The sequence below is a fragment of the Platalea leucorodia genome, assembly GCF_965183815.1.
Source record: "Platalea leucorodia genome assembly, chromosome: W".
Lineage (NCBI taxonomy): Eukaryota > Metazoa > Chordata > Aves > Pelecaniformes > Threskiornithidae > Platalea > Platalea leucorodia.
Genome location: NC_138859.1, coordinates 18,855,984 through 18,880,490, shown reverse-complemented (window position 1 = coordinate 18,880,490; position 24,507 = coordinate 18,855,984). Strand labels below are relative to the sequence as shown.

Below are 24,507 nucleotides of genomic sequence, written 5' to 3'. Positions count from 1 at the left end.
GTGAAGTTTCAAAACATTGGAGGGGCCCACTGTCCTAGGCATTTGCCCGTGTTCTCCCACACACCCTGCCACTCATAACTATCCAGCCTTGGGGCAGATCTCTGGATCTCTGCTTATTAACCTTAGACAAAACTGAAACAATATTCCCAAGAACTACCAATAGATATATCTTAACTACCCAAGGATGTTCAAGATACTGAAAAGTTGTTGTAATGAAGGAGGAAACATCATAGAAGAAGGCAGCGAAGGTCCCATTCTGTATTTCCTCCATAAAAAACCTCTCAGAGGAAGAGGCATAATTGCTAATTGTCTCCATGAGGTGGTACCTGAAGTACAGTAATGGCTTCACTACAGAACCCAAATACCAGATAATGCTCAAGGTCAGTGTTTTAATAACAAATCTCCCAGGCAAAACATCACTAATCACTGCAGAGCACAGCAAACTGCAACACTCAACACTGATCTTTAACACGTACTGCAAGAACAAGAGCATGGTACAGATCAGGCAGACTAATACCGAGAACAGATGAATCAATATTATGACCAGCAACTGTTAATAGATACAAATTCCTTAATACACTCTGGTTAATCTGTTATTATCTCAAACCCTTCATGCCCCACATTGGGCGCCAAAAAGGACTGTCGTGGTTTAACCCCAGCCAGCAACTAAGCACCACACAGCCGCTCGCTCACTCCCCTCACCCCAGTGGGATGGGGGAGAGAATTGGAAGAGTAGAGGTGAGAAAACTAGTGGGTTGAGATAAGAACAGTTTAATAATTGAAGTAAAATGAAATAGAATAGTAGTAATAGTAGTAGTAATAATAATAATAATATAATACAATAATAATATACAAAGCAAGTGATACACGACACAATTGGCTCACCACCTGTTAACCAATGCCCAGCACGTCCCCGAGCAGCGATCGCTGCCCCTGGCCAACTCCCCCCAGTTTATATACTGAGCATGATGTCATATGGTATGGAATAGCCCTTTGGCCAGTCTGGGTCAGCTGTCCTGGCTGTGCCCCCTCCCAGCTTCTTGTGCACCTGGCAGAGCATGGGAAGCTGAAAAGTCCTTGAGTGGTGTGAGCACTACTTAGCAACAACTAAAACATCAGTGTGTTATCAACATTATTCTCATCCTAAATCCAAAACACAGCACTATACCAGCTACTAGGAAGAAAAATTAACTCTATCCCAGCTGAAACCAGGACAGAGGATTACAAATTACCTGTCTGAACAGGACATATAAATGAATTAGATCTTAAAAATAAAGATGATTAGTTCTATTTGTTTTGTTATTCTGTCAGTGAAAACCTAGCAAGTAAACGTCCTATGAAATATAAGCTTTTAAAATTCTATTAATGTTAATATTTTAAGATATCTGTTTCAAGAAAGAGACATTTCAATGATTCTTTTATATGTGGTTTCATTTATCAATGAAAATGCTTAACAAGTAAAATAATGGAGAAAATATTGTTTTCCTAAGGCATAAAGATAGATATATGATATATGTGTATATATATAGGATACATATTATGTATATATAGGGCACTAGTGAAATTCCTTACTCAAAAGTTAAAGTGGAAAGAATATTACAGTTCTAAATACTAGTGAAATTTATCTCCAATCCTGTTACAAACTCACATTTTACAATCATATTTTTATATATATATTTAACCAAAATATATTAACGCTGACCAAAATGATTTAAACTGGCATTGCTTCCCCAATTATTTTGGCCAATGGATGTTCTGCTTGGCTTCTAAAAATCATCTTTTATCAATGAATATTTTATGCCATTCATTGCCTCTGTAGCTTTTCAGTCTCCAGTGATACCTCAGAAAATACTTTTTATTTTTGATAGCTTAAAAAATTTCAATATTTCATTTAGCCTATTATAAATTTAGCAGTGTTTAGTCCATTAATTTAGCTGAACTGAGGAAATCATGTCCTAAGTGTCTTTTCTGTTTTCCTCTGGGAATACACACTGTATTCCCTCTGTATAAAAAGCCCACACTTTTATAGACTACCATAGACCTACAGAAGTTATATGAAATCATGTAACTCTCAGATTTTTAGTGTGTTAACATGGAAAAAATATTTGTCCAGGCATCAATAAATACCATTCTTTCTTTTGCCATTCCTATTAGTACTAACTACTTAACAAGCTCTGCAAAGGTCATGAAAATCTCTTTTCTATGAACCCAGATTTTAAAACTATACTCTGCTGTCTCTAGTCCACTAGATTACTAGTTCTCCTGGAAAACTGGAACTCATTTCTGTATTTATTGCCCTGAGACCATGAGATTTTATATATTTAGAAGAGCTACCTGTGATCCATGTTTGAATGCAGCTTATCCTGGAATATGGAATAATAATATACTTCACGTAGGAAAAATCCTTTATTTAAGGAAAGAAGTTGATTTAAATAAATTTATTTAAAAATAAGTTTAACTTATTTAAAATTTAACTTATTTAAAAATAAGTTCTAAACTCTGCTTTTTGATAAAACTGCAAGTTTCTCCAGGTCCACTGGTATAACTCAGGGAAAATTTGACCTGTAGGACATCATACATTTATCAGAGAGCTGATCCCTTCGTTTTTCCTCTCACTACTAATTCTGTCAGACTTTTCTGGAAAAGTGAAAAGGTCAAACACATCTGATGATAACTTAACTTATGTTTCCCTTCATCACATCATATCAGATTGAGGGAAGATTTACTTAATTTACAGTACTAATAATGTAATGAATATATTATGTCATCTGGATCAAATTTTTTCCTCATTTTCACCAATGAATCTAGATAGACTTACTGTATTATTAAGGGCAGAATTTAGAACACCTAAGTATCTGTCCTTTTATATTCACTTAAGTAGAGAGAGGCATTTCAAATCTGTACACCGTCTGAAATTTTTGAAAGAGATGTTTAAATATACTATCCTTAGCAATTTTTCACATTTTTTATTTATGCACAAAAATCAGATGCTTAGTTATGTACAAACTAGACACATACTTAAGAGAGGAGAGATGACAAGGAAAGAAACAGATTTACAGCAGAAAGTCTATCATGCACTACATTTTGAAAATACAAACCTGAGCTTTAAGAAGTCTAAAACAGTTTCAGAATGATGAAGGGTCATATAAACACAGATGCACTCAATGATAAATATTAATTCTTACAGATTTATATTTATACATGAAAATGAGATTAAAGAAACAATGTATTAATTGAAAAGAATTGCACACACAATTTAAAAAGTATAGTTTTCTTTGTTAAAGCATGCTACAAGGAAAAATACTTCAGGCAATATCATGCAGTGGACTAATTAGAAAAAGAAAGTAGGCCATCTTACAAAAATCATACTGTTTAATCAGGCCATGAAAGCAATGCAAGAGGAGCAGCAGAACACTGCAAGTTGTTGAGTCAGATCTCTTACACAGATGACAGGCACAAGTATCAAAGAAGGATTAGATTCTATCATAGTAACACACTGATGCTATCCATAAGAAAAAAGTAGGGCATTTATACACACTCTCTCACTTTGGTACTGAAATTTTAATACTGTTTCACAGTTCAAAGGTTATTTAAATTTTGCAGAGTGTGAAAAAATATCCACTGACTGATTACCAAAGTACCCAAGTTCAATTATTGTCTTCCTTAATGAACTTGTCACATCACAGTGAGGAATAAAAACAATATTTCTTGTAAATTTCTTAATTTAAGGTGAGAACTAACACATTTAAAACCTTTTCATATTTCTGTCACACCCACATTCTGACAAAAATACACTTTGCTTTATGTGGCATAAATAAATAAATACATTCTTGCTTTCTGGGACTGGAAGAGAAGGGAAAAGGATGGGAATAAAGCAGTGTCCTAGTATGCTAAAAAAAATATATATATAGAATCATAGAATGCTTTGGGATGGAAGGGACCTTTAAAGGTCATCTAGTCCAACCCCCCTGCAATGGGCAGGGACATCTACAACTAGATCAGGTTGCTCAGAGCCCCATCCAGCCTGGCCTTGAATGTTTCCAAGGATGGGGCATCTACCACCTCTCTGGGCAACCTGTTCCAGTGTTTCACTACCCTCATCATGAAATTTTTTTTCTTTTTGTTCAGTCTAAATCTACCCTCGTTTAGTTTAAAATCATTATCCCTTGTCCTATCGCTGCAGGCCCTACTAATAAGTCTGTCCCCATCTTTCTTATAATCCCCCTTTAAGTACTGAAAGGCTGCAATAAGGTCTCCGCGGAGTCTTCTCTTCTCCAGGCTGGACAATGCCAACTCTCTCAGCCTTTCCTCATAGCAGAGGTGTTCCAGCCCTCTGATCATTTTCGTGGCCCTCCTCTGGAACCGCTCCAACAGGTACATGTGTTGTGCTGAAGACCTCAGAGCTGGATGCAGTACTCCAGGTGGGGTCTCACCAGAGCAGAGGGGCAGAATCACCTCCCTCGACCTGCTGGCCATGCTTCTTTTGATGCAGCCCAGGATACGATTGGCTTTCTGGGCTGCGAATGTGCATTGCCGGCTCGTGTCCAATTTTTCATCCACCGGTACCCCCAAGTCCCTCTCCCGCAGGGCTGCTCTCAGTCCCTTCATTCCCCAGCCTGTATTGATACTGGGGACTGCCCCGACCCAAGTGCAGGACCTTGCACTTGGCCTTGTTGAACTTCATGAGATTCACATGGACCCACTCCTCAAGCCTGTCAAGGTCCCTCTGGATGGCACCCCGTCCCTCAGGCGTGTCAACTGCACCACTCAGCTTGGTGTCATCTGCAAACTTGCTGAGGGTGCACTCGATCCCACTGTCTATGTCATTGATGAAGATATTAAATGGTACTGGTCCCAATACGGACCCCTGAGGGACCCCACTCGTCACTGATCTCCATCTGGACATTGAGCCATTGACCACTACCCTCCGGATGCAGCCATCCAGCCAATTCCTTATCCACCAAATACTCCATCCATCAAATCCATATCCTTGTAATTTAGAGAGAAGGATATTGTGGGGGACCGTGTCAAAGGCCTTACAGAAGCCCAGATAGATGACATCCATATCTCTTCCCTTGTTCACTGATTCAGTCACTCCATCATAGAAGGCCACTAGGTTGGTCAGGCAGGACTTGCCCTTGGTGAAGCCGTGCTGGCTGTCTCAAATCACCTCCCTGTCCTCCATGTGCCTTGGCATAGCTTCTAGGAGGATCTGCTCCATTATCTTCCCGGGCACAGAGGTGAGGCTGACAGGTCGGTAGTTCCCAGGGTCCTCCTTCCTACCCGTTTTAAAAATGGGTGCAATTTTTTATTTTTTAAATTTTTGGTTTTTTATTCTTTACAAAAGCTTTTGTTGAGGGCTCATTCTCTATAGATCACAGCAAGGGAGCAGCTCCGCTACGTACGAAACCCTGACCCAGAATCAGGTCGTCTATGAATGATTTAGCGCTGGGTGCCCCACGATCACGCGGTACGCGATGGGAGAGAGGCAGCGCCTCATCTGTCCACCCCTCCAGTCCCGACTACGACCGGTGCTTCACACCGGGCCTGCCCCATGTGGGACGGGCGGCCAGCTGTCGTGAGCCCACCGAGGTGCTGGCGGCACTGCGATATCGCTACATCTAGGCGGGATTCTGACTTAGAGGCGTTCAGTCATAAGCCTGCAGATGGTAGCCTCACGCCAGTGGCTCCTCAGCCAAACGTGTGCACCAGGGGTCTGAATCTGCAGTTCCTCTCATACTGAACAGGATTACTATTGCAACAACACATCATCAGTACGGTAAAACTAACCTGTCTCACAACAGTCCAATAGACAGGATACAGCTTACTGAAAGCCAAAACTAAGCTGCCCAGATGGGTGCTTAGCTCCAAGACAGGCTGGATCCACCCAAGAGCTAGAGGAACACAGGCCTAAGGCTGCTGGAATGTACCACAAGTTTCTGTATGTATGACTTGAAAAAATGCTTTGAATTACAGTTATGAACATATTTCAAACTGAAAAACAAAAAGTTTCAAAAGTTTCTCACTGATGTTAATAAGGAACATAAAGAGTTTAGCAGTGAGGTGGAAGAACCATCTTCAAGCAAAGAGGAATTTTAGAACTTTTACCTCCATGTTTACCTCCAAAACATTTTGTTTTGAAAGTGAAAACTTGAAAAATCAAGACAGCTTTACGAGTAAGTTTTTTTTCATAAGAGTTGAAAAAAAGTCATGGAATAAAATCACTTCAGTCATTTCAAAGTGGTAGGAGAGCCCAAGATAGAAGGGAAATGTTCAGTCCATATGTTCCATTCAGCTCATAACATGTGAACACTTTTAGCTGATAACAAAAAAGGACAAGATTGTATACTCTGAAAGCCCAGGACGATATTCTTCCATCTTCTAAAGAAGATGGCCAAGTAATAAATAATTTAACACACTAACATCCACGCAAAATTGTGAAAGTGACGTTTCTCTTTAATGTCCTTCTCCTAAAAAGACTATTTCAATGTATTTTTATTTACATTTACCAGAAACCAAAATGTTCACAAAGACTAGGAGCCTATTTATAGCAGATATTACAGTCTTAAATTAATCTCTCTCTAACCCATTAAGCAGGATGCATTTTATGCTGCAAGCTATTTGCACTACTATTTTTCCTTGTGTCATTCATGTTCCACTCTATGTTCCATACTTGGGCTCTAGTTAAAAACACAATACTGGTAGTGTGATTCTGTTAGATCAATACACTGAAAAAAATAATTATCATCACATCTGATACCCTACTGCCTGACACCCTGCCCCCTGACCGACATTGGCAGCGTAAGCAGGGTGCCGCTCACAATATTCATGTAAGGTATGATTCTCTCAAATCACACTACCATTGGTGGAGTCAAGGGGCGGTGCAACACTTACCCGCATTCAAAAGACATTTGCACAATTGGCTGTTGCTGCCAGATGACCCGGACACCAAATGTTGTTGGCAGTCCACCAGGGCCATGGCATCGCTTATGATCCTGCGTTTGCTATCGGTGATTGGGTGATTTGCTATATGGGCGCATTGTTGGTCATCTTTCTGACTGCCTCAATAAAGTTTTGTTTTATAACATGTTGTCAGACTCCATTACTGTTCAGACCACATTACTGGCATCACAGACAGGATGAAGTCTTTCTGACAGCTACTGGACACTTCAGGAAAAGAGCAAGTTTGGAGCTCCCCGCAATGGGAGGAGTATTGGATCCAAGATAATTGGATGGATCCCCAGGCTACTGGGGATGAATTTGAACAGTGGCATAAGGCCAGCCATTGCAAATGGGGAAAAGGCAAAGGTTGCTTAATCAGCCTCCTGACTTGTGCCCTCGACGCCGCCTGGGTTGAAATTACCGGGCTGCGCAGCACCCTCAAACGGGCAGGATAAGGTAAGCAAGGGGCTGAGAGGGATGAGCATAAGCTAGCCCCCTTGGCCCAGCAGGCCCTCGAGGCCCAGAGCAATTGTCCTGGTACAACAGCCCAAGTTAGGGCCACTATCTACCAGGACAATGATAAGGATAATAATTGGGACAGGGACAAAAATGGCCCTGGACCAGACCCTGACCCCCTTCCCGACCCTACAGGGGAAGACACCCCTGCCCTTCCTCTACCTGCCTTGAGCACTCGCGGGGTGCAAGCCTATACCAGGGAACAGTTCTGCTCCCTGGGCAACCAGTTTTGTAAAAAGCCAGGAGAAGGCTGGGTGGAGTGGCTCGGAGGCTCTGGCGCACTGAGGCAGCTCTAACTCACCTCAGTGATGGGGACCGCGAGACACAGGGGCTCTGCTTGCCCTGGCAGCAGGGGTGGGTGCTGTGGCAATGGCTCCTGTGCCCCACAGTCAGATGCAGAGTAATCCTCACCTGGGCAGAGGACCGGGCACCTCCACTGGCCAGACAGAGAGGGGCCGCCTTTGGTGGTTCCTGCTGGAAAGGGGGTTTACCCACCCCCCAACAAATTGATAAATTGCCCACCCCCCAACAAATTGATAAATGCAATGCTTTCTTTTTTTCATCTAACTACTTTAAGGTCTGTTCTAGCAAAGAACCTATGAGTTTTGTTTTAATTCACACTGTCTATTTTTATGGCTCTGCTACGTAACACTAACTAACTATGCAAATATTTACAATAAGAACATTTCTCTACAGTCAACTATTCCACTTTTAACACAAAACAGATAGGTTCCATTGACCCTCCATGGAGGAGATCAGTTTGTGTCATATTATTTGAGGATTTGAAGATTATTTGAGGGTTATGGATGTCTTAGAAACCACAGAAGCACCTGAGAATAGTCATGTAGGAATTAGGGCTTCTCCCCGAAAAATGGTGGCGGGGAGCCACCAAATAGCCCAACTGAAGTGCATCTACACCAATGCATGCAGCATGGGCAACAAACAGGAGGAGCTGGAAGCCACTGTGCAGCAGGAAAACTGTGATATAGTTGCCATCATGGAAACATGGTGGGATGACTCACACAACTGGAGTGTTGCAATGGATGGCTATAAACTCTTCAGAAGGGATAGGCAAGGAAGGAGAGGTGGTGGGGTAGCCCTGTATGTTAGGGAGTGTTTTGACTGTCTAGAGCTTGATGATGGTGATGAAAGGGTTGAGTGTTTATGGGTAAGAATCAGGGGAAAGGCCAGCAAGGCAGATATCATGGTAGGAGTCTGTTATAGACCACCCAACCAGGATGAAGGGGCAGACGAAGTATTCTGTAAGCAGCTGGGAGAAGTCTCACGATAGTTAGCCCTTGTTCTCGTGGGGGACTTCAACTTACCAGATGCCTGCTGGAAATACAATACGGCAGAGAGGAAACAGTCTAGGAGGTTCCTGGAGTGTGTGGAAGATAACTTCCTGACACAGCTGGTGAGGGAGCCAACTAGGGAAGGTGCCCCACTGGATCTGTTGTTTGTGAATAGAGAAGGTTGGAGGCTGTCTTGGGCATAGCGATCACAAAATGATAAGAGTTTTTGATTCCTGGAGAAGTAAGGAGGGGGGTCAGCAGAACCGCCACCTTGGACTTCCGGAGGGCAGACTTTGGCCTGTTTAGGAGCCTGGTTGACAGAGTCCCTTGGGAGGCAGTCCTGAAGGGCAAAGGAGTCCAGGAAGGCTGGACATTCTTCAAGAAGGAAATCTTACAGGCGCAGGAGCAGGCCATCCTCATGTGCTGAAAGACGAGCCAGCGGGGAAGAAGACTGGCCTGGCTGAACAGAGAGCTTTGGCTGGAACTCAGCAATAAAAGGAGAGTTTACGACCTTTGGAAGAAGGGGCAGGTGACTCAGGAGGACTACAAAGATGCTGTGAGGTTATGCAAGGAGGAAATTAGAAGGGCCAAAGCCCAACTAGAACTTAATCTGACTACTGTCGTAACAGACAAGAAAAAATGTTTCTATAAATACATTAGCAACAAAAGGAGGGCTAAGGAGAATCTCCATCCTTCATTGGATGCAGAGGGAAACATAGTGACAAAGGATGAGGAAAAGGCTGAGGTACTTAATGCCTTCTTTCCCTCAGTCTTTAATAGTCAGACCAGTTATTCTCCAGGTACCCAGCCCCCTGAGCTGGAAGGCAGGGACGGGGAGCAGAATGAAGCCCCCATAATCCAAGGGGAAATGGTTTGCAACCTGCTACACCACTTAGACACACACAAGTCTATGGGGCTGGATGGGATCCACCCAAGGGTACTGAGGGAGCTGGTGGAAGTGCTCACCAAGCCACTCTCCATCATCGATCAGCAGTCCTGGCTAACCAGGGAGGTCCCAGGTGACTGGAGGTTAGCAAATGTGACGCCCATCTACAAGAAGGGTCGGAAGGAGGATCCGGGGAACTACAGGCCTGTCAGCCTGACCTCGGTGCCGGGGAAGGTTATGGAGCAGATCATCCTGAGTGCCATCACATGGCACATACAGGACAACCAGGCCCAGTCAGCATGGGTTTAGGAAAGGCAGGTCCTGCTTGACTAACCTGGTCTCCTTCTATGACAAGGTGACCTGCTTAGTGGATGAGGGGAAGGCTGTGGATGTTGTCTGCCTGGACTTTAGTAAAGCCTTTGACACTGTTTCCCACAGCATTCTCCTGGAGAAACTGGCTGCTCATGGCTTGGATGGGCGCACTCTTCGCTGGGTAAAAAACCGTCTGGATGGCTGGGCCCAAAGAGTTGCGGTGAATGGAGTTAAATCCTGTTGGTGGCCAGTCACAAGCGGTGTTCCCCCGGGCTCAGTATTGGGGCCAGTTCTGTTTAATATCTTCATTGATGATCTGGATGAGGGGATCGAGTGCACCCTCAGGAAGTCTGCAGATGACACCAAGTTGGGTGGGAGTGTTGATCTGCTGGAGGGTAGGAAGGCCCTGCAGAGGGACCTGGACAGGCTGGATCAATGGGCCTAGGCCAATTGTACAAGGTTCAACAAGGCTAAGTGCCGGGTCCTGCACTTGGGTCACAACAACCCCATGCATCGCTACAGGCTTGGGGAGGAGTGGCTGGAGAGCTGCCTGGCGGAAAAGGACCTGGGGGTGTTGGTCGACAGCCGGCTGAATACAAGTGTGCCCAAGTGACCAAGAAGGCCAATAGCATCCTGGCTTGTATCAGAAATGGTGTGGCCAGCAGGACCAGGGAAGTGATTGTCCCCCTGTACTCAGCACTGGTGAGGCTGCACCTCGAGTACCGTGTTCAGTTTTGGGCCCCTCACTACAAGAAGGACATCGAGGTGCTTGAGTGTGTCCAAAGAAGGGCAACAAAGCTGGTGAAGGGTCTGGAGCACAAGTCTTATGAGGAGCGGCTGAGGGAACTGGGGTTGTTTAGCCTGGAGAAGAGGAGGCTGAGGGGAGACCTTATTGCTCTCTACAGCTACCTGAAAGGAGGTTGTAGCGAGGTGGGGATCGGTCTCTTCTGCTAAGTAACAATCACTAGGATAAGAGGAAATGGCCTCAAGTTGTGCCAGGGGAGGTTTAGATTGGATATTAGGAAAAACTTCTTCACCGAAAGGGTAGTCAGGCATTGGAACAGGCTGCCCAGGGAAGTGGTTGAGTCCCCATCCCTGGAGGTATTTAAAAGATGTTTAGCCATGGCGCTTAGGGACATGGTTTTGTGGTGGACTTGGCAGTGCTAGGTTAACGGTTGGACTTGAGGATCTTAAAGGTCTTTTCCAACCGAAACAATTCTATGATATAAGTCTGAATTCTAGCCTCTTAATCTCTGTAGAACTTCTCATTTCAGTACATGTAGTTGCACACAACTGCTGGTAGACATTTGGAAAGCAGCCAGGACTGGACAAGTCAGTCTGTTTTGAAAATGTCGTAAAAGAACTAACAACTTTGAATTTTGCTGTTTATCATGAAGTATTCAATCTATCATTATACTTTACTGGTCCAACAAATTCAGTATCCAAATAATTATGTAAAACCACACACATTTCTACTGAAGCTCTCTACAAACTTGTGCTTTAATCAAATTTTAAATAATATTCAAAATTAAAAATTCATTTTAGTGATATTATTTTTTCTTAAAAACTGGTGATTTATGCTGATGCTTGCTTACCTCATTGTCTGATTCCACAAGCACTTGATCATATTCGCTAAGAGCTACTAAAAACATGATAGATGTGACATTTTCAAAGCAATGTATCCATTTTCTTCTTTCCGATCGTTGGCCTCCTACATCCACCATTCTGCAAAATTAACAATGACCACATCAACTCCACAAATACCTTAGCAGATAAACATACAATCACATATGGAACACTGAATTCAAGAATTTAGTTGAAAACACAATTTGGTTTGTTTTTCTTAAAAATTTTACCATTCGTATTGAAGACTGTGAATGGAATGTATTGTAAGTAAACAGGTTATCGTATTTGCTTTTTAGTCTGATGTGCTTTCTGAATTTGGTCTCAAAGCCCTTAAATTTCTGATATTCAAAACTCTCATGATTCTGAGCCACGATTCTAGAATGTATGCCCTGTATATTCAGCAGAAACACATGTCCACAGAATGAAGTTGGTGGCCTGCCTTTCTCCCAAGAAATTACCAGAGTCAAAATTCCAAACTTGTCAAGGCTGCCTCATTTTAAGAGTATAAACAGAATACAATTTTTATTTACTAAAGCTGTTAATAGTCAAAATAAAAACTCAAATTTGCTGGCAGAGTGTACTCCCAATTGATTATGGAGCTCAATGTAACTAGATACTTGGGTGTCTAACTTGAAATTGTAATTGCATAGTTATTCTTTAAGCAATTGTATGTGCACTCAAAATGAGCTGTGGGGAAAATTATTTGTAGGAGTGGTATTAAACTTACAAAATATCACTTCTCTCTAAAAATCAAGTACAGAAGTGGTACCTTTACATTTCATAATTTATTATTCATAATAAAACTGAAATAGTCATTTTATTGAAAAATTACTTCCAGTTTTTCTCTCAATAATAACTACCTTCAGAAAAAGACAAGTCTGTCTCTCATCCTCTTGACATCTTTAACAACAGCCGCTAATCATATATGGACAAAAACATGAAAATAAAATGAACAAGCTCAAATTTTAAAAACATTGAATAATTTGTACTTTTAACCAACATGGTATTACTAATGTAAAAAGAAACAAAAGAAACAAAGCAAATGGGTGTTAAACTTTTTTTCTACCTGAAAATGATGCTTTGTAAGTCAAATGGATATTCAATGATCCCTGTTGTTGGGACTCGAACTCTAAGCACATCTTGCTGAGTTGGCAGATAGGCCGAATCTGCTATGCGGTCCAAGTCGTTAAGATAACTATAGATGGGGAGAAACAACAGGAATGCAAGACAGTGATACCATAATCCCACTGAGGAAAAGAGAAAGGAAGACTTGGGAAAAGAAATAGGGTGTGGGATAGGAAGAAGTGCAACAGAAAAAAGAGCAATATCGACATAAAAGAGGGAAGGAAATATAAAGGAGTGCTCCATTCTCCCTTCCTGGTAATTTTCATAGATTCAAGTAAATTCTACAAAAGGACAACATGATTATTATGATTTTCATATACATTTTCTTGGCTTTCACAGATTGAATCACCAACAATTCAAAAATTTCAGTTATTCAATTCTGGTTAATTTAAAGACAAATAATATGATTAAATGTGTAAGAAATATAAGAAATAAGAGACTATAATTTTATCTGAAACTATAACATATTTCTTGATAATTACTCTGCAATGTCTACAAAGGATAGATAAACATGAATCTCCCAAGCGCTAGTGAACTTATTATCAGCTTCAAAATGTTAGGAGGATAAATGGCACTCTTTGGAGATAAAAGAAAAAAAACCCACACTGACAAATTAAAAAACTCTCCACCTGAAATTCCTGCATCCAGACTGAAACTTCTGATCAAGTTAATAAGCCTGCAGTACATGAAATACATCCTAGTCAGTTAGAAAATAATCTGAAATTGCAATAAAATTGCTTGTAAGGGCTTGTTAACTACAACACACAACTCCTGCTATGGCTTAATGGTGGTTTTCAAGTATAAAGCAGCAGTGCACTGGAGGTTTTAATTAACTTTCATAAGAGATGCTTCAAAAAAAGAGGGATAATATACCAATGTGTGATAGCTTGTTTGGGTCCAGGAGTTGCACATTCCATGAATTCAGTGCACCAGACAGCTTGGGCTGTGCCCAAGGTAGATGTCTGGGAAAAAGACTGCCTCAGGAAATTAAGTTTTTGTGTATTTGATTATTTCCAAGCACAAAAATGACCTAGTTGGTCAGAGTTAGCTACTGGTAAAATAACCTAAGGCTGCCCTGATTCATTCCAGGGGAGGGTAGGAATGTACTCCTTGCAATTTATCAAATCATTAAATATCTCTAAGCTCTGAATGTATTCTTTTCTTCATAGTTATTACTCAAGGTGTTCTTTTTTAATTAAAGCCACACAAGGAATAATTAGACTACTAGATACTCTGAATTATTTGTTATGCAATAGTGAAAGTAAGTTGTTATGAACAATGACAGAAACAAAGCGATTTGAGTGCTACTTTACAGCAAACATACAGAAGAAGTAATTTGTTAACTCTGTGAGGGAGCCAAAAATATTATCAAATTTTCCTCACTATGAATTTATTCATGAAAGATTAAGCTGATGATAGTAAATGTTGAATGTGAGAATATTACACATATTCAGAAAGATGTATTGAACCATATATCTCAGAAAAAATGTCATATTCAGAAGTTACTACTCTGAAAATATTTTCTCAGAACCCTGACTAGTTTCTGCCAATAGGAAAAAGGGCTTGAAAATTTGAGCATTTCATCTGTTCTTAGTTGTTTTACACAAAAAGCAGAATGGATAAGCTGATCATCAGTTTGCTGGGGAAATCCATAACAAATCAATAACCACCACAATAGGAAATCTAAAGAGATGCTGAAACACTAATTGGCCTTTTTTTCCTTCTCACCTCACCAAAAACATTGGGTTTGTTTTGTGACTTTATTTCAGAAAAAAGGGGTACAAAGAAGCACTATTGATCATTACATGCTACAGTGGTATTCATGAAAGCAAGAGAGCTTTAAGAGAATAAATTTGTAGGTGACCCATTCGTACAATTGCTTGTTGCGTTCCTTAGGAAAGCTCAGCTGTAGTCTCCAATATGTGAACCTGGTTACTGTACCTCTGTACCATGAGCATAGTGGACATAACACTAAGATATGCAGTAGTGCACATCTGACTATTTTTCAGAAAGACAATAAATTAAAGGGATATTATTAAATAGGCACACCTCATTTGTGTTACTGGAAATTGTTTAAAGAGCAGAAGGGATTTTTTTTGTACTAGCAAAAAAACCTGACATAATTAAGATCCAGAAGTACTAATTTACCCTTTACAATTAAATCTTTTCCTCATCCTCACTCAGTTCTGCTCAATTTCTGCTCTTACACATGTACTAAACATAAAACTTCTTACTCATTTCACCAGTAGCACCTTCTGGAGGCTATACAGAATCCTTACACAACCTCAGAGTCCAATTTCCTTCCCTAGATATAGAATAATACAATCGTTTAGGTTGGAAAAGACCTTTAAGATCCTCAAGTCCAACCGTTAACCTAACATGGCCAAGTCCACCACTAAACCATGTCCCTAAGCGCCATGGCTAAACATCTTTTAAATACCTCCAGGGATGGGGACTCAACTGCTTCCCTGGGCAGCCTGTTCCAATGCCTGACTACCCTTTCAGTGAAGAAATTTTTCCTAATATCCAACCTAAACCTTCCCTGGCTCAACTTGAGGACATTTCCTCTAGTCCTAGCGATTGTTACTTAGCAGAAGAGATTGACAACCACCTTACTACAACCTCCTTGCAGGTAGTTGTAGAGAGCGATAAGGTCTCCCCTCAGCCTCCTCTTCTCCAGGCTAAACAACCCCAGCTCCCTCAGCCGCTCCTCATAAGACTTGTGCTCCAGACCCTTCACCAACTTCATTGCCCTTCTCTGGACACACTCAAGCACCTCGATGTCCTTCTTGTAGTGAGGGGCCCAAAACTGAACACGGTACTCGAGGTGCAGCCTCACCAGTGCTGAGTACAGGGGGACAATCACTTCCCTGGTCCTGCTGGCCACACCATTTCTGATACAAGCCAGGATGCTATTGGCCTTCTTGGCCACCTGGGCACGTTGCTGACTCATTCAGCCAGCTGTCGACCAACACCCCCAGGTCCTTTTTTTCCAGGCAGCTCTCCAGCCACTCCTCCCCAAGCCTGTAGCGTTGCATGGGGTTGTTGTGACCCAAGTGCAGGACCCGGCACTTAGCCTTGTTGAACCTCATACAATTGGCCTCAGCCCATTGATCCAGCCTGTCCAGGTCCCTCTGTAGGGCCTTCCTACCCTCCAGCAGATCGACACTTCCACCCAACTTGGTGTCATCTGCAAACTTCCTGAGGATGCACTCAATCCCCTCATCCAGATCATTGATAAAGATATTAAACAGAACTGGCCCCAATACTGAGCCTGGGGGAACACCACTTGTTCCCCTGCAGTGGGAGGGGGGAGAGAATCGGAAGGGTAAAAGTGAGAAAACTTGTGGGTTGAGATAAGAACAGTTTAATAATTGAAATAAAATATAATATTTTAATAATATTAAATTGTAATGAAAAGGAAAACAACAAGAGAGAGAGAGAAAGGAACAAAACCCAGGAAAAACAAATGATGCAACCACTCACCACCCATCAACCGTTGCCCACCCAGTCCCTGAGCAGCGATCACTGCCACCTGGCAAACTCCCCCCAGTTTATATACTGAGCATGATGTCATATGGTATGGAATAGCCCTTTGGCCAGTCTGGGTCAGCTGTCCTGGCTGTGCCCCCTCCCAGCTTCTTGTGCACCTGGCAGAGCATGGGAAGCTGAAAAGTCCTTGAGTGGTGTGAGCACTACTTAGCAACAACTAAAACATCAGTGTGTTATCAACATTATTCTCATACTAAATCCAAAACACAGCACTATACCAGCTACTAGGAAGAAAATTAACTCTATCCCAGCCAAAACCGGGACAATTTAACAGATCAAAGGATGTAGGGGTCTCTATAAAGTCTCTTTAAATTATGCATTCAAACTCAGAATCATGGAAACAGTGTCAAAATCAGTAAGAGTACCTCACAGAAAAATTCATATGGTATGCACAAAATCCTTTAAAAAAATCTTTGTCACTAACAAATCACAACCAGAATCTATAGTGCAACAAAAGCGATTTAGAAAACATCCTGCAATTTTTGTTTATGAATAATGACACTTAGCCCCTACCACTTTTCCTTCTCACTAACTTAAAACTTAATGAATAAATATATCACTGTATTCATGAAAATAGACTAATAGTTCTTTGTGGCACAACCTTACTTTTCAATTTTTTATTATTTTTATATTCCTGCCGTGAGCATATAGAAAATATTCAATGAATTGTTTTAAAATAAAAAGAGCTTTTTCCACTATACTGGGTCTGGGTGGGATGGAGTTCACTTTCTTCATAAGAGCTGGTATGGTGCTGTGTTTTAGATTGGTGACCAAAACAGTGTTGATAACACCAGTGTTTTAGCTATTGCTGAACAGTGCTTGCACAGCGTCAAGGCCTTCTCTCTTTCTCAGTCTGCTGCCCCAGGGAGTAGGCTTGGGGTGGGCGAGTGATTGGGAGGGGACACAGCCCGGACAGTTGACCCAAATCGACCAAAGGGATATTCCATACCATATGACATCACACTCAGCAGTAAAAACTTAGGGTTTGGTCTTTTCCAAGGTAGCCATTGCTTGGACACTGGCTGTGCATTGGTCTGCTTGTGGGAGGTGGTGAATGAATGCCTTTGCATCACTTGTGGGTTTTCGCCCCACTCTTTCCTTCACTTATTAAAGTGTCTTTATCTCAACCCATATGTTTTCTCACTTTTGCTCTTCTGATTCTCTTCCCCATCCCTCTGGGGAAGAAGTGAGTGAGCAGCTAGGTGGGTGCTTAGTTGCTGACTGGGGTCAACCCACCACATACACTTAAAATTTTGTTTTGGTTTGTTTTTTTAAACAGATACATTTGTGTAGAAGAATTACTTGGGCTAGAATTCAGATTTTAATGCATTTTGTACATTCTTGCTCTGAAGCAAAGGAATAGAGATTTATTTTAACTTTCTTCTCATGACCATATTTTATGTTACTTAATTTCACACTTTTGAAGCACGTTAGCCACGCTTCCTGTTACTATATTAGTAGATATAACTTTCCATTCTTCTATCAACTTAGAGGGAATTAAACATGTTTCTGAAAACCAGACTGAAAGCTTTGCCTGCATCAACAACACAAAATTCCTTTCAAGATACTCTAAAATCAATAAAATCTCCTTATATTTCTCTTTAAAACTCATGTCCTGTCTGACACAAATTAACATAATTAATTAAATAAAAAAATCATCATTGGGTAAGCTCATGGATCATCAGGATTGACATCAGAGTCTTTCTGCTCTACTGCACCCACTGCTTTGTACCACATCTGAATATTTTGCAATATAGCAGAAATTGTTTCTCTTCAGTCATGTACAATCTTCCCAAAATGCCAGTGGAACAAATCAACACACTTATGCTCAATATCAATATAATGACTTTTGTATTAACTGCATAACAGTATACTTTTATGCCTCTAGAACTGCATACACAAAACCAAGATATTTTCCATTAGGAGGGATGGGGTGATGGCTTGATTTTTTTTAAATAACTTACTTATTGGGTTGACAGAATATTTCAAAATGCTGAGCGGGAATATGAAAAGTGTCAATGAACAGAAGTGAATATTTACATAAAAAGGAAAAGACAACTAGAATGCCATTATTATTTAAACACACTACCAGCACACACAATTTTCAAATATCATTATTATAGCTGTTACAGTAACACAGAACATTTAGAATTTCATTTATTTAGAACAGAACAGAATAGAATAGATTTCAGTTGGAAGGGACCTACAGTGATCATCTAGTCCAACTGCCTGACCAATTCAGGGCTGACTAAAAGTTAAAGCACATTATTAAGGGCATTGTCCAAATGCCTCTTAAACACTGACAGGCATGGGGCATCGACCACTTCTCTAGGAAGCCTGTTCCAGTGTTTGGCCACCCTCTCGGTAAAGAAATGCTTCCTAATGTCAAGTCTGAACCTCCTCTGACGTAGCTTTGAACCATTCCCATGCATCTTGTCATTGGATACCAGGGAGAAGAGATCAGCACCTTCCTCTCCACTTCCCCTCCTCAGGAAGCTGTAGAGAGCAATGAGGCTGCCCCTCAGTCATCTCCTTTTCTCCAAACTAGACAAGCCCAGAGTCCTCAGCCGCTTCTCATAGGACATGCCTTGCAGCCCTTTCACCAGCTTTGTTGCCCTCCTCTGGATGCATTCAAGGACCTTCACATCCTTCTTAAATTGTGGGGCCCAGAACTGCACACAGTACTCAAGGTGAGGCCACACCTTGGATAACCCTTTGATAAAGGGTTTATCATAGTTTATAAGTCTTTATTGTTGCAGTGAATTATATTCAAGGCTTCTTCATATCAAAAGGGTTGGATTAACGAGTTGAGTGGATCAACTGATGGTGTCAATGTTTCTCCCTGAGTTCATTAAGAGAGTGTGACTGTCTCTCTGAGTTAGCCAGACCAACATGGGAGGAGTGTATACCTGGCTCAGTCCAACACAGAGTATAAGAATTGAACAACTAACAAAAGAATTTTGAGGAGAGCAACAGGCTTGAGCTGGTTTCAATCCACGTATTCCTTCGTGGCACCTGAGGATGCCCAGTGTTGTGACAGTGAGCATATTATAGAGAACAGTAATGGGAATCACATTGGTATTGACTCTGGCACAAGCAGCAATTTTAAATAAAAATATCAAAACATCAAACGCCTTTTCCAATTGCAACTGTGCAGGCCAAATCCCCACTCCAGCTGCTTCTCACTGCACCTTTTTCCAAAAGTCACAGTCCATCCCTAGCTGATAGCTCTTGTGCTTGTGCAACGTCTCCATAACCTATTGCTGTGAAAATGATTTGGAACAGCAAAGAAGCAATATGGAAATTGTTCAAATTAAGCTAGCTTGTTCAACTGATACAGACTGGGGTGTGGGAAATCCATAACCACCAGCAGGGAAGCAGGATGGAGTTACCTCTTCTACTGGTTTATCTGCAACCAGAAGAGGACTTGTGAAGACATTTAATTTATAAGACACCCAATGAAATGATAGGGCTACATGAAATGTCTTGAGAGTCTCTGAATTCAGACTGCTCTGGATGAAGAGTAAAAGTGAATACTATCAGAAAATGAAGATTTTTATTTATTTCTTTGTATAATTACTTATTAAAGACCCAATTCACCATGGCTTTTAAGCACTCATCTACTGCAGTTCTAATCAAACTACTGACAAATACATTGTTCATGTGGGCAAACAAATCATGTGCACATTCAAAAATTTTAAGCACATAACAGGCGTGCATGAGGGATTTTAGGATAAGAGTCTAGCTAAAAAAAACCCCACTCAAATAAAATTGCAAGCCCTTAGAAGCTTCACCACATACATGCATGCACAAATTCTGCAATCAGATTTTCTAACACAACCACCTCTTCAGTATACACTAGAAGTTGCTACACACATGTACTCTTGCAAACAAACCAGAAAACTTGTAGTAAACATGAACTTTCACAAAAAGTGTTGCCAACAATTGCCAAAACCAGATGTTTTCTTAGTTTACTAACTTCAAAATTTAAAATCATACTAATGATATGGATATTGGAAATATCCTGGCCATTATCTTAAGGTGGAGTCCAAAACCAGATAATCACAGTTATTACTGGGAAGTCAGTTATACAGTTAGCAGCAACTGTGCAAACAATTTATGGCAGAACTACATGGCACTATGATTTTATTTTTACCACCTGCTAAGAAATGTCTTGTTTTGATGAGACATATTGTAGTCATGACTGCTCACCCAAACTGTACTTATTCAGCTAAGCATTATACAAAAGAACAAAAAAAAAGGAAAATTGAATAAAATTACTTTTAAAAAAACCAGTAACATAGGTCTGAGTAAATTTATACTACAGATCAAGTTTAAAAAGTTAATTATAGCTATAATTACTTTACTTTTGTAAAAATGAATTTGAATGGCTGCTGAGGTAATTTTCTGTGGGGTTGCTATAGCAACAGGCACAAGATGCATTACCAAAGTAATGTGTGTGTAACAAGCTGCTGACAGTAGCTCTCTCTTAACATCAGGAAAAACTTGTGATATGCACACTGACCAGAAATAGAAGAAAAACTTTTGTTTCCTAGTCAGTGTTGAGAAATAAGTACTTACTTTTAATGAATTATATATTCCCTGTGACAAGGGCCAAAACTGCAGCCAGCCTTCAAGGAAGTTACCAGGTTATGAAGGTGCTAATGATACCCTTGAAAGAGAGTTTCAAAGGTACTGTTTGTCCATATTACAAAATAAACAGAAAGAATGTGACAATAGGAATAGACTACTTAGCTCTGTATTTTAACCATGTTTTTCTCATATAGAAATCAGGCAAAGAAGTGACAAGACTCCTAAACTTAATAAACAAACAAACAAGAGTAGTTTTAACCAATAACCCTCTTCAAGAAGTTAAATATAACCCCCATTCACCATAACCTTGTAACTCAACATTCAGCTTTAATTAACTTCCAGAATTATGCCAGCTAATGAAGACAGACCATCAAAACTTATCTGAATTTACTTTCAATAAATGAAGTTTTGAAACATTTTCAATATGAACTAATATGGGGCAGGCACTTCAAACAAACATCCACCTCCAACCATGAATTACTATTTTTCACTATCTTTGAGGTCAGATTTCTGTTGGAAGTAGTCACATGATATATTAGCATTTTCTCAGGAATAATTCCATCAGATGAACTACCGACCAGTCAGCCTCACCTCTGTGTCTGGGAAGATCATGGAACAGATCCTCCTGGAAGACATGTCCAAAAACATGGAAGACACGGAGATGATTAGAGAGAACCAACATGGTTTCACAAAGGGCAAATCATGCCTGACTAATCTAGTGGCCACCTACGATGGAGTGACTGAATCAGTGGACGAGGGAAGAGCTATGGATGTCATCTATCTGGACTTCTGCAAGGCCTTTCATACAGTTCCCACAACGTCCTTCTCTCTAAATTGGAGAGATATGGGTTTGATGGAGGGACTGTTAGATGAATAAGGAATTGGTTGGATGGCTGCATCCCAAGAGTTGCAGTCAATGGCTCAATGTCCAAATGGAGATCAGTAGCAAGTGGTGTCCCTCAGGGGTCCATACTGGGACCAGTACCTTTTAATATCTTCATCAATGACATAGTGGGATCGAGTGCACCCTCAGCAAGTTTGCAGATGACACCAAGCTGAGTGGTGCAGTTGACACGCCTGAGGGACGGGGTGCCATCCAGAGGGACCTTGACAGGCTTGAGGACTGGGCCCATGTGAACTTCATGAAGTCAAACAAAGCCAAGTGCAAGGTCCTGCACTTGGGTCAGGACAATCCCCAGTATCAATACAGACTGGGGGATGAAGGGATTGAGAGCAGCCCTGAGGAGAAGGACTTGGGGGTACTGGTGGATGAAAAATTGGATATGAGCCGGAAACATCCCCTTGCAGCCCAGAAAGCCAATCATATCTTGGACTGCATAAAAAGAAGCGTGGCCAGCAGGTCAAGGGAGGTGACTCTGGCCCTCTACTGTCCCTCTACTCTGCTCTGCTCTCGTGAGACCCCACCTGGAGTACTGCGTCCAGCTCTGGGGCCCCCAGCACAAGAAAGACACGGACCTGTTGGAGCGGGTCCAGAGGAGGGCCATGAAGATGATCAGAGGGCTGGAACACCTCTCTTATGGGGAAAGGCTGAGAGAGCCGGGATTGTTCAGCCTGGAGAAGAGAAGGCTCCAGGAAGACCTTATTGCGGCCTTTCAAATTATAAAGAGGTCTTATGGGAAAGACAGAGAGACTTTTAACCGAGGCCCATAGTGACAGGACAAGGGGTAACAGTTTTAAAGTAAAAGAGGCTATATTTAGATTGGATATAAAGAAGAAATTTTTTACGATTAGGGTGGTGACACAATGCAACAGGCTGCCCAGAGAAGTTGTGGATGCGCCCTCCCTGGAACTATTAAAAGTCAGGTTGGATGAGGCTCTGAGCAACCTGATCTAGGGAAAGATGTCCCTGCCCAGAGCAGGGCCAGTGGAACTAGATAATCTTTAAATGTACCTTCCAACCCAAACCATTCAACGATTCTATGATTCTACAAAGATGTCATGAGGTTATGCAGGGAGAAAATTAGAAGGGCCAAAGCCCAACTAGAACTTAATCTGGCTACTGTTTTAACAGACAATAAAAAATGTTTCTATAAATACATTAGCAACTGTCCTGGTTTCAGCTGGGATAGAGTTAATTTTCTTCTTAGTAGCTGGTAGAGTGCTGTGTTTTGCATTTTGGATGAGACTAATGTCGATAACACATAGATGTTTTGGTTCTTGCTGAGCAGAGTTTACACTAGTCAAAGACTTTTCAGCTTCCCGTGCTATGCCAGGTGCATAGGAAGCTGGGAGGGAGCATAGCTAGGACAGCTGACCCAGACTGGCCAAAGGGCTGTTCCATACCATATGACGCCATGCTCAGTATATAAGCTGGGGGAAGAAGAAGGAGGAAGGGGGGGATGTTCGGAGTGATGGCATTTGTCTTCCCAAGTAACCATTACGTGTGATGGAGCCCTGCTTTCTTGAGGACGGCTGAACACCTGCCCGCCAATGGGAAGTAGTGAATGAATTCCTTGCTTTGCTTTGCTTAGCTTGCACGTGCGGCTTTTGCTTTACCTATTAAACTGTCTTTATATCTACCCACGAGTTTTCTCACTTTTACTCTTCCGATTCTCTCCCCCATCCCACCGGGAGGGAGTGAGTGAGCGGCTGTGTGGTGCTTAGTTGCTGGCTGGGGTTAAACCACGACAGCAACAAAAGGAGGGCTAAGGAGAATCTGCATCCTTCATTGGATGCAGAGGGAAACATAGTGACAAAGGATGAGGAAAAGGCTGAGGTACTTAATGCCTTCTTTGCCTCAGTCTTCAATAGTCAGACCAGTTGTTCTCCAGGTACCCAGCCCCTTGAGCTGGAAGGCAGGGACAGGGAGCAGAATGAAGCCCCCATAATCCAAGGGGAAATGGTTAGCGACCCGCTACACCACTCAGACACACATGAGTCTATGGGGCTGGATGGGATCCACCCAAGGGTACTGAGGGAGCTGGTGGAAGTGCACACCAAGCCACTTTCCATCATCTCTCAGCAGTCCTGGCTAACCGGGGAGGTCCCAGGTGACTGGAGGTTAGCAAATGTGACGCCCATCTGCAAGAAGGGCCAGAAGGAGGATCCGGGAAACCACAGGCCTGTCAGTCTGAACTCAGTGCCGGGGAAGGTTATGGAGCAGATCATCCTTATGGGATGCTTACGGGTTAAGTGCTTATAGGTTAAGATCAGGGGGAAGGCTAACAAGGCAGACATCCTGGTGGGAGTCTGTTACAGACCACCCAACCAGGACGAGGAAACAGATGAAGTATTCTACAAGCAGTTGGCTGAAGTCTCACAATCTCTAGCCCTTGTTCTCGTGGGAGACTTCAACTTACCAGATATCTGCTGGAAATACAACACAGCAGAGAGGAAGCAGTCTAGGAGGTTCCTGGAGTGTGTGGGAGATAGATAACTTCCTGACACAGCTGGTAAGCGAGCCAACCAGGGGAGGTGCCCTGCTGGACCTGCTGTTTACAAACAGAGAAGGCCTGGTGAGCGATGTGGTGGTCGGAGGCTGTCTTGGGATCAGCGACCATGACATGATACAGTTTTCAATTCTAGGAGTAAGGAAGGGGGTCAGCAAAACCACTACCCTGAACTTTAGAAGGGCGGACTTTGGATTGTTCAGGAGTCTGGTTAACAGAGTCCCTTGGGAGGCAGTCCTGAAGGGCAAAGGAG

At 42.0% G+C, this 24,507-nt stretch overlaps 1 protein-coding gene across 1 annotated transcript in view; it reads right to left on the bottom strand.

The window, feature by feature from the left end:
- The window catches only part of LOC309601647 (guanine nucleotide-binding protein G(q) subunit alpha), a gene marked incomplete at both ends in the record, with an annotated part of 171,712 nt that overhangs the window by 28,365 nt on the left and 118,840 nt on the right, over nucleotides 1-24,507 (bottom strand). Inside the window, 2 exons of the mRNA XM_082334806.1 lie at nucleotides 11,544-11,673; nucleotides 12,641-12,769. Coding sequence (XP_082190932.1) covers nucleotides 11,544-11,673; nucleotides 12,641-12,769 — 259 coding nt within the window. The remainder of the gene's footprint in view (nucleotides 1-11,543; nucleotides 11,674-12,640; nucleotides 12,770-24,507) is intronic.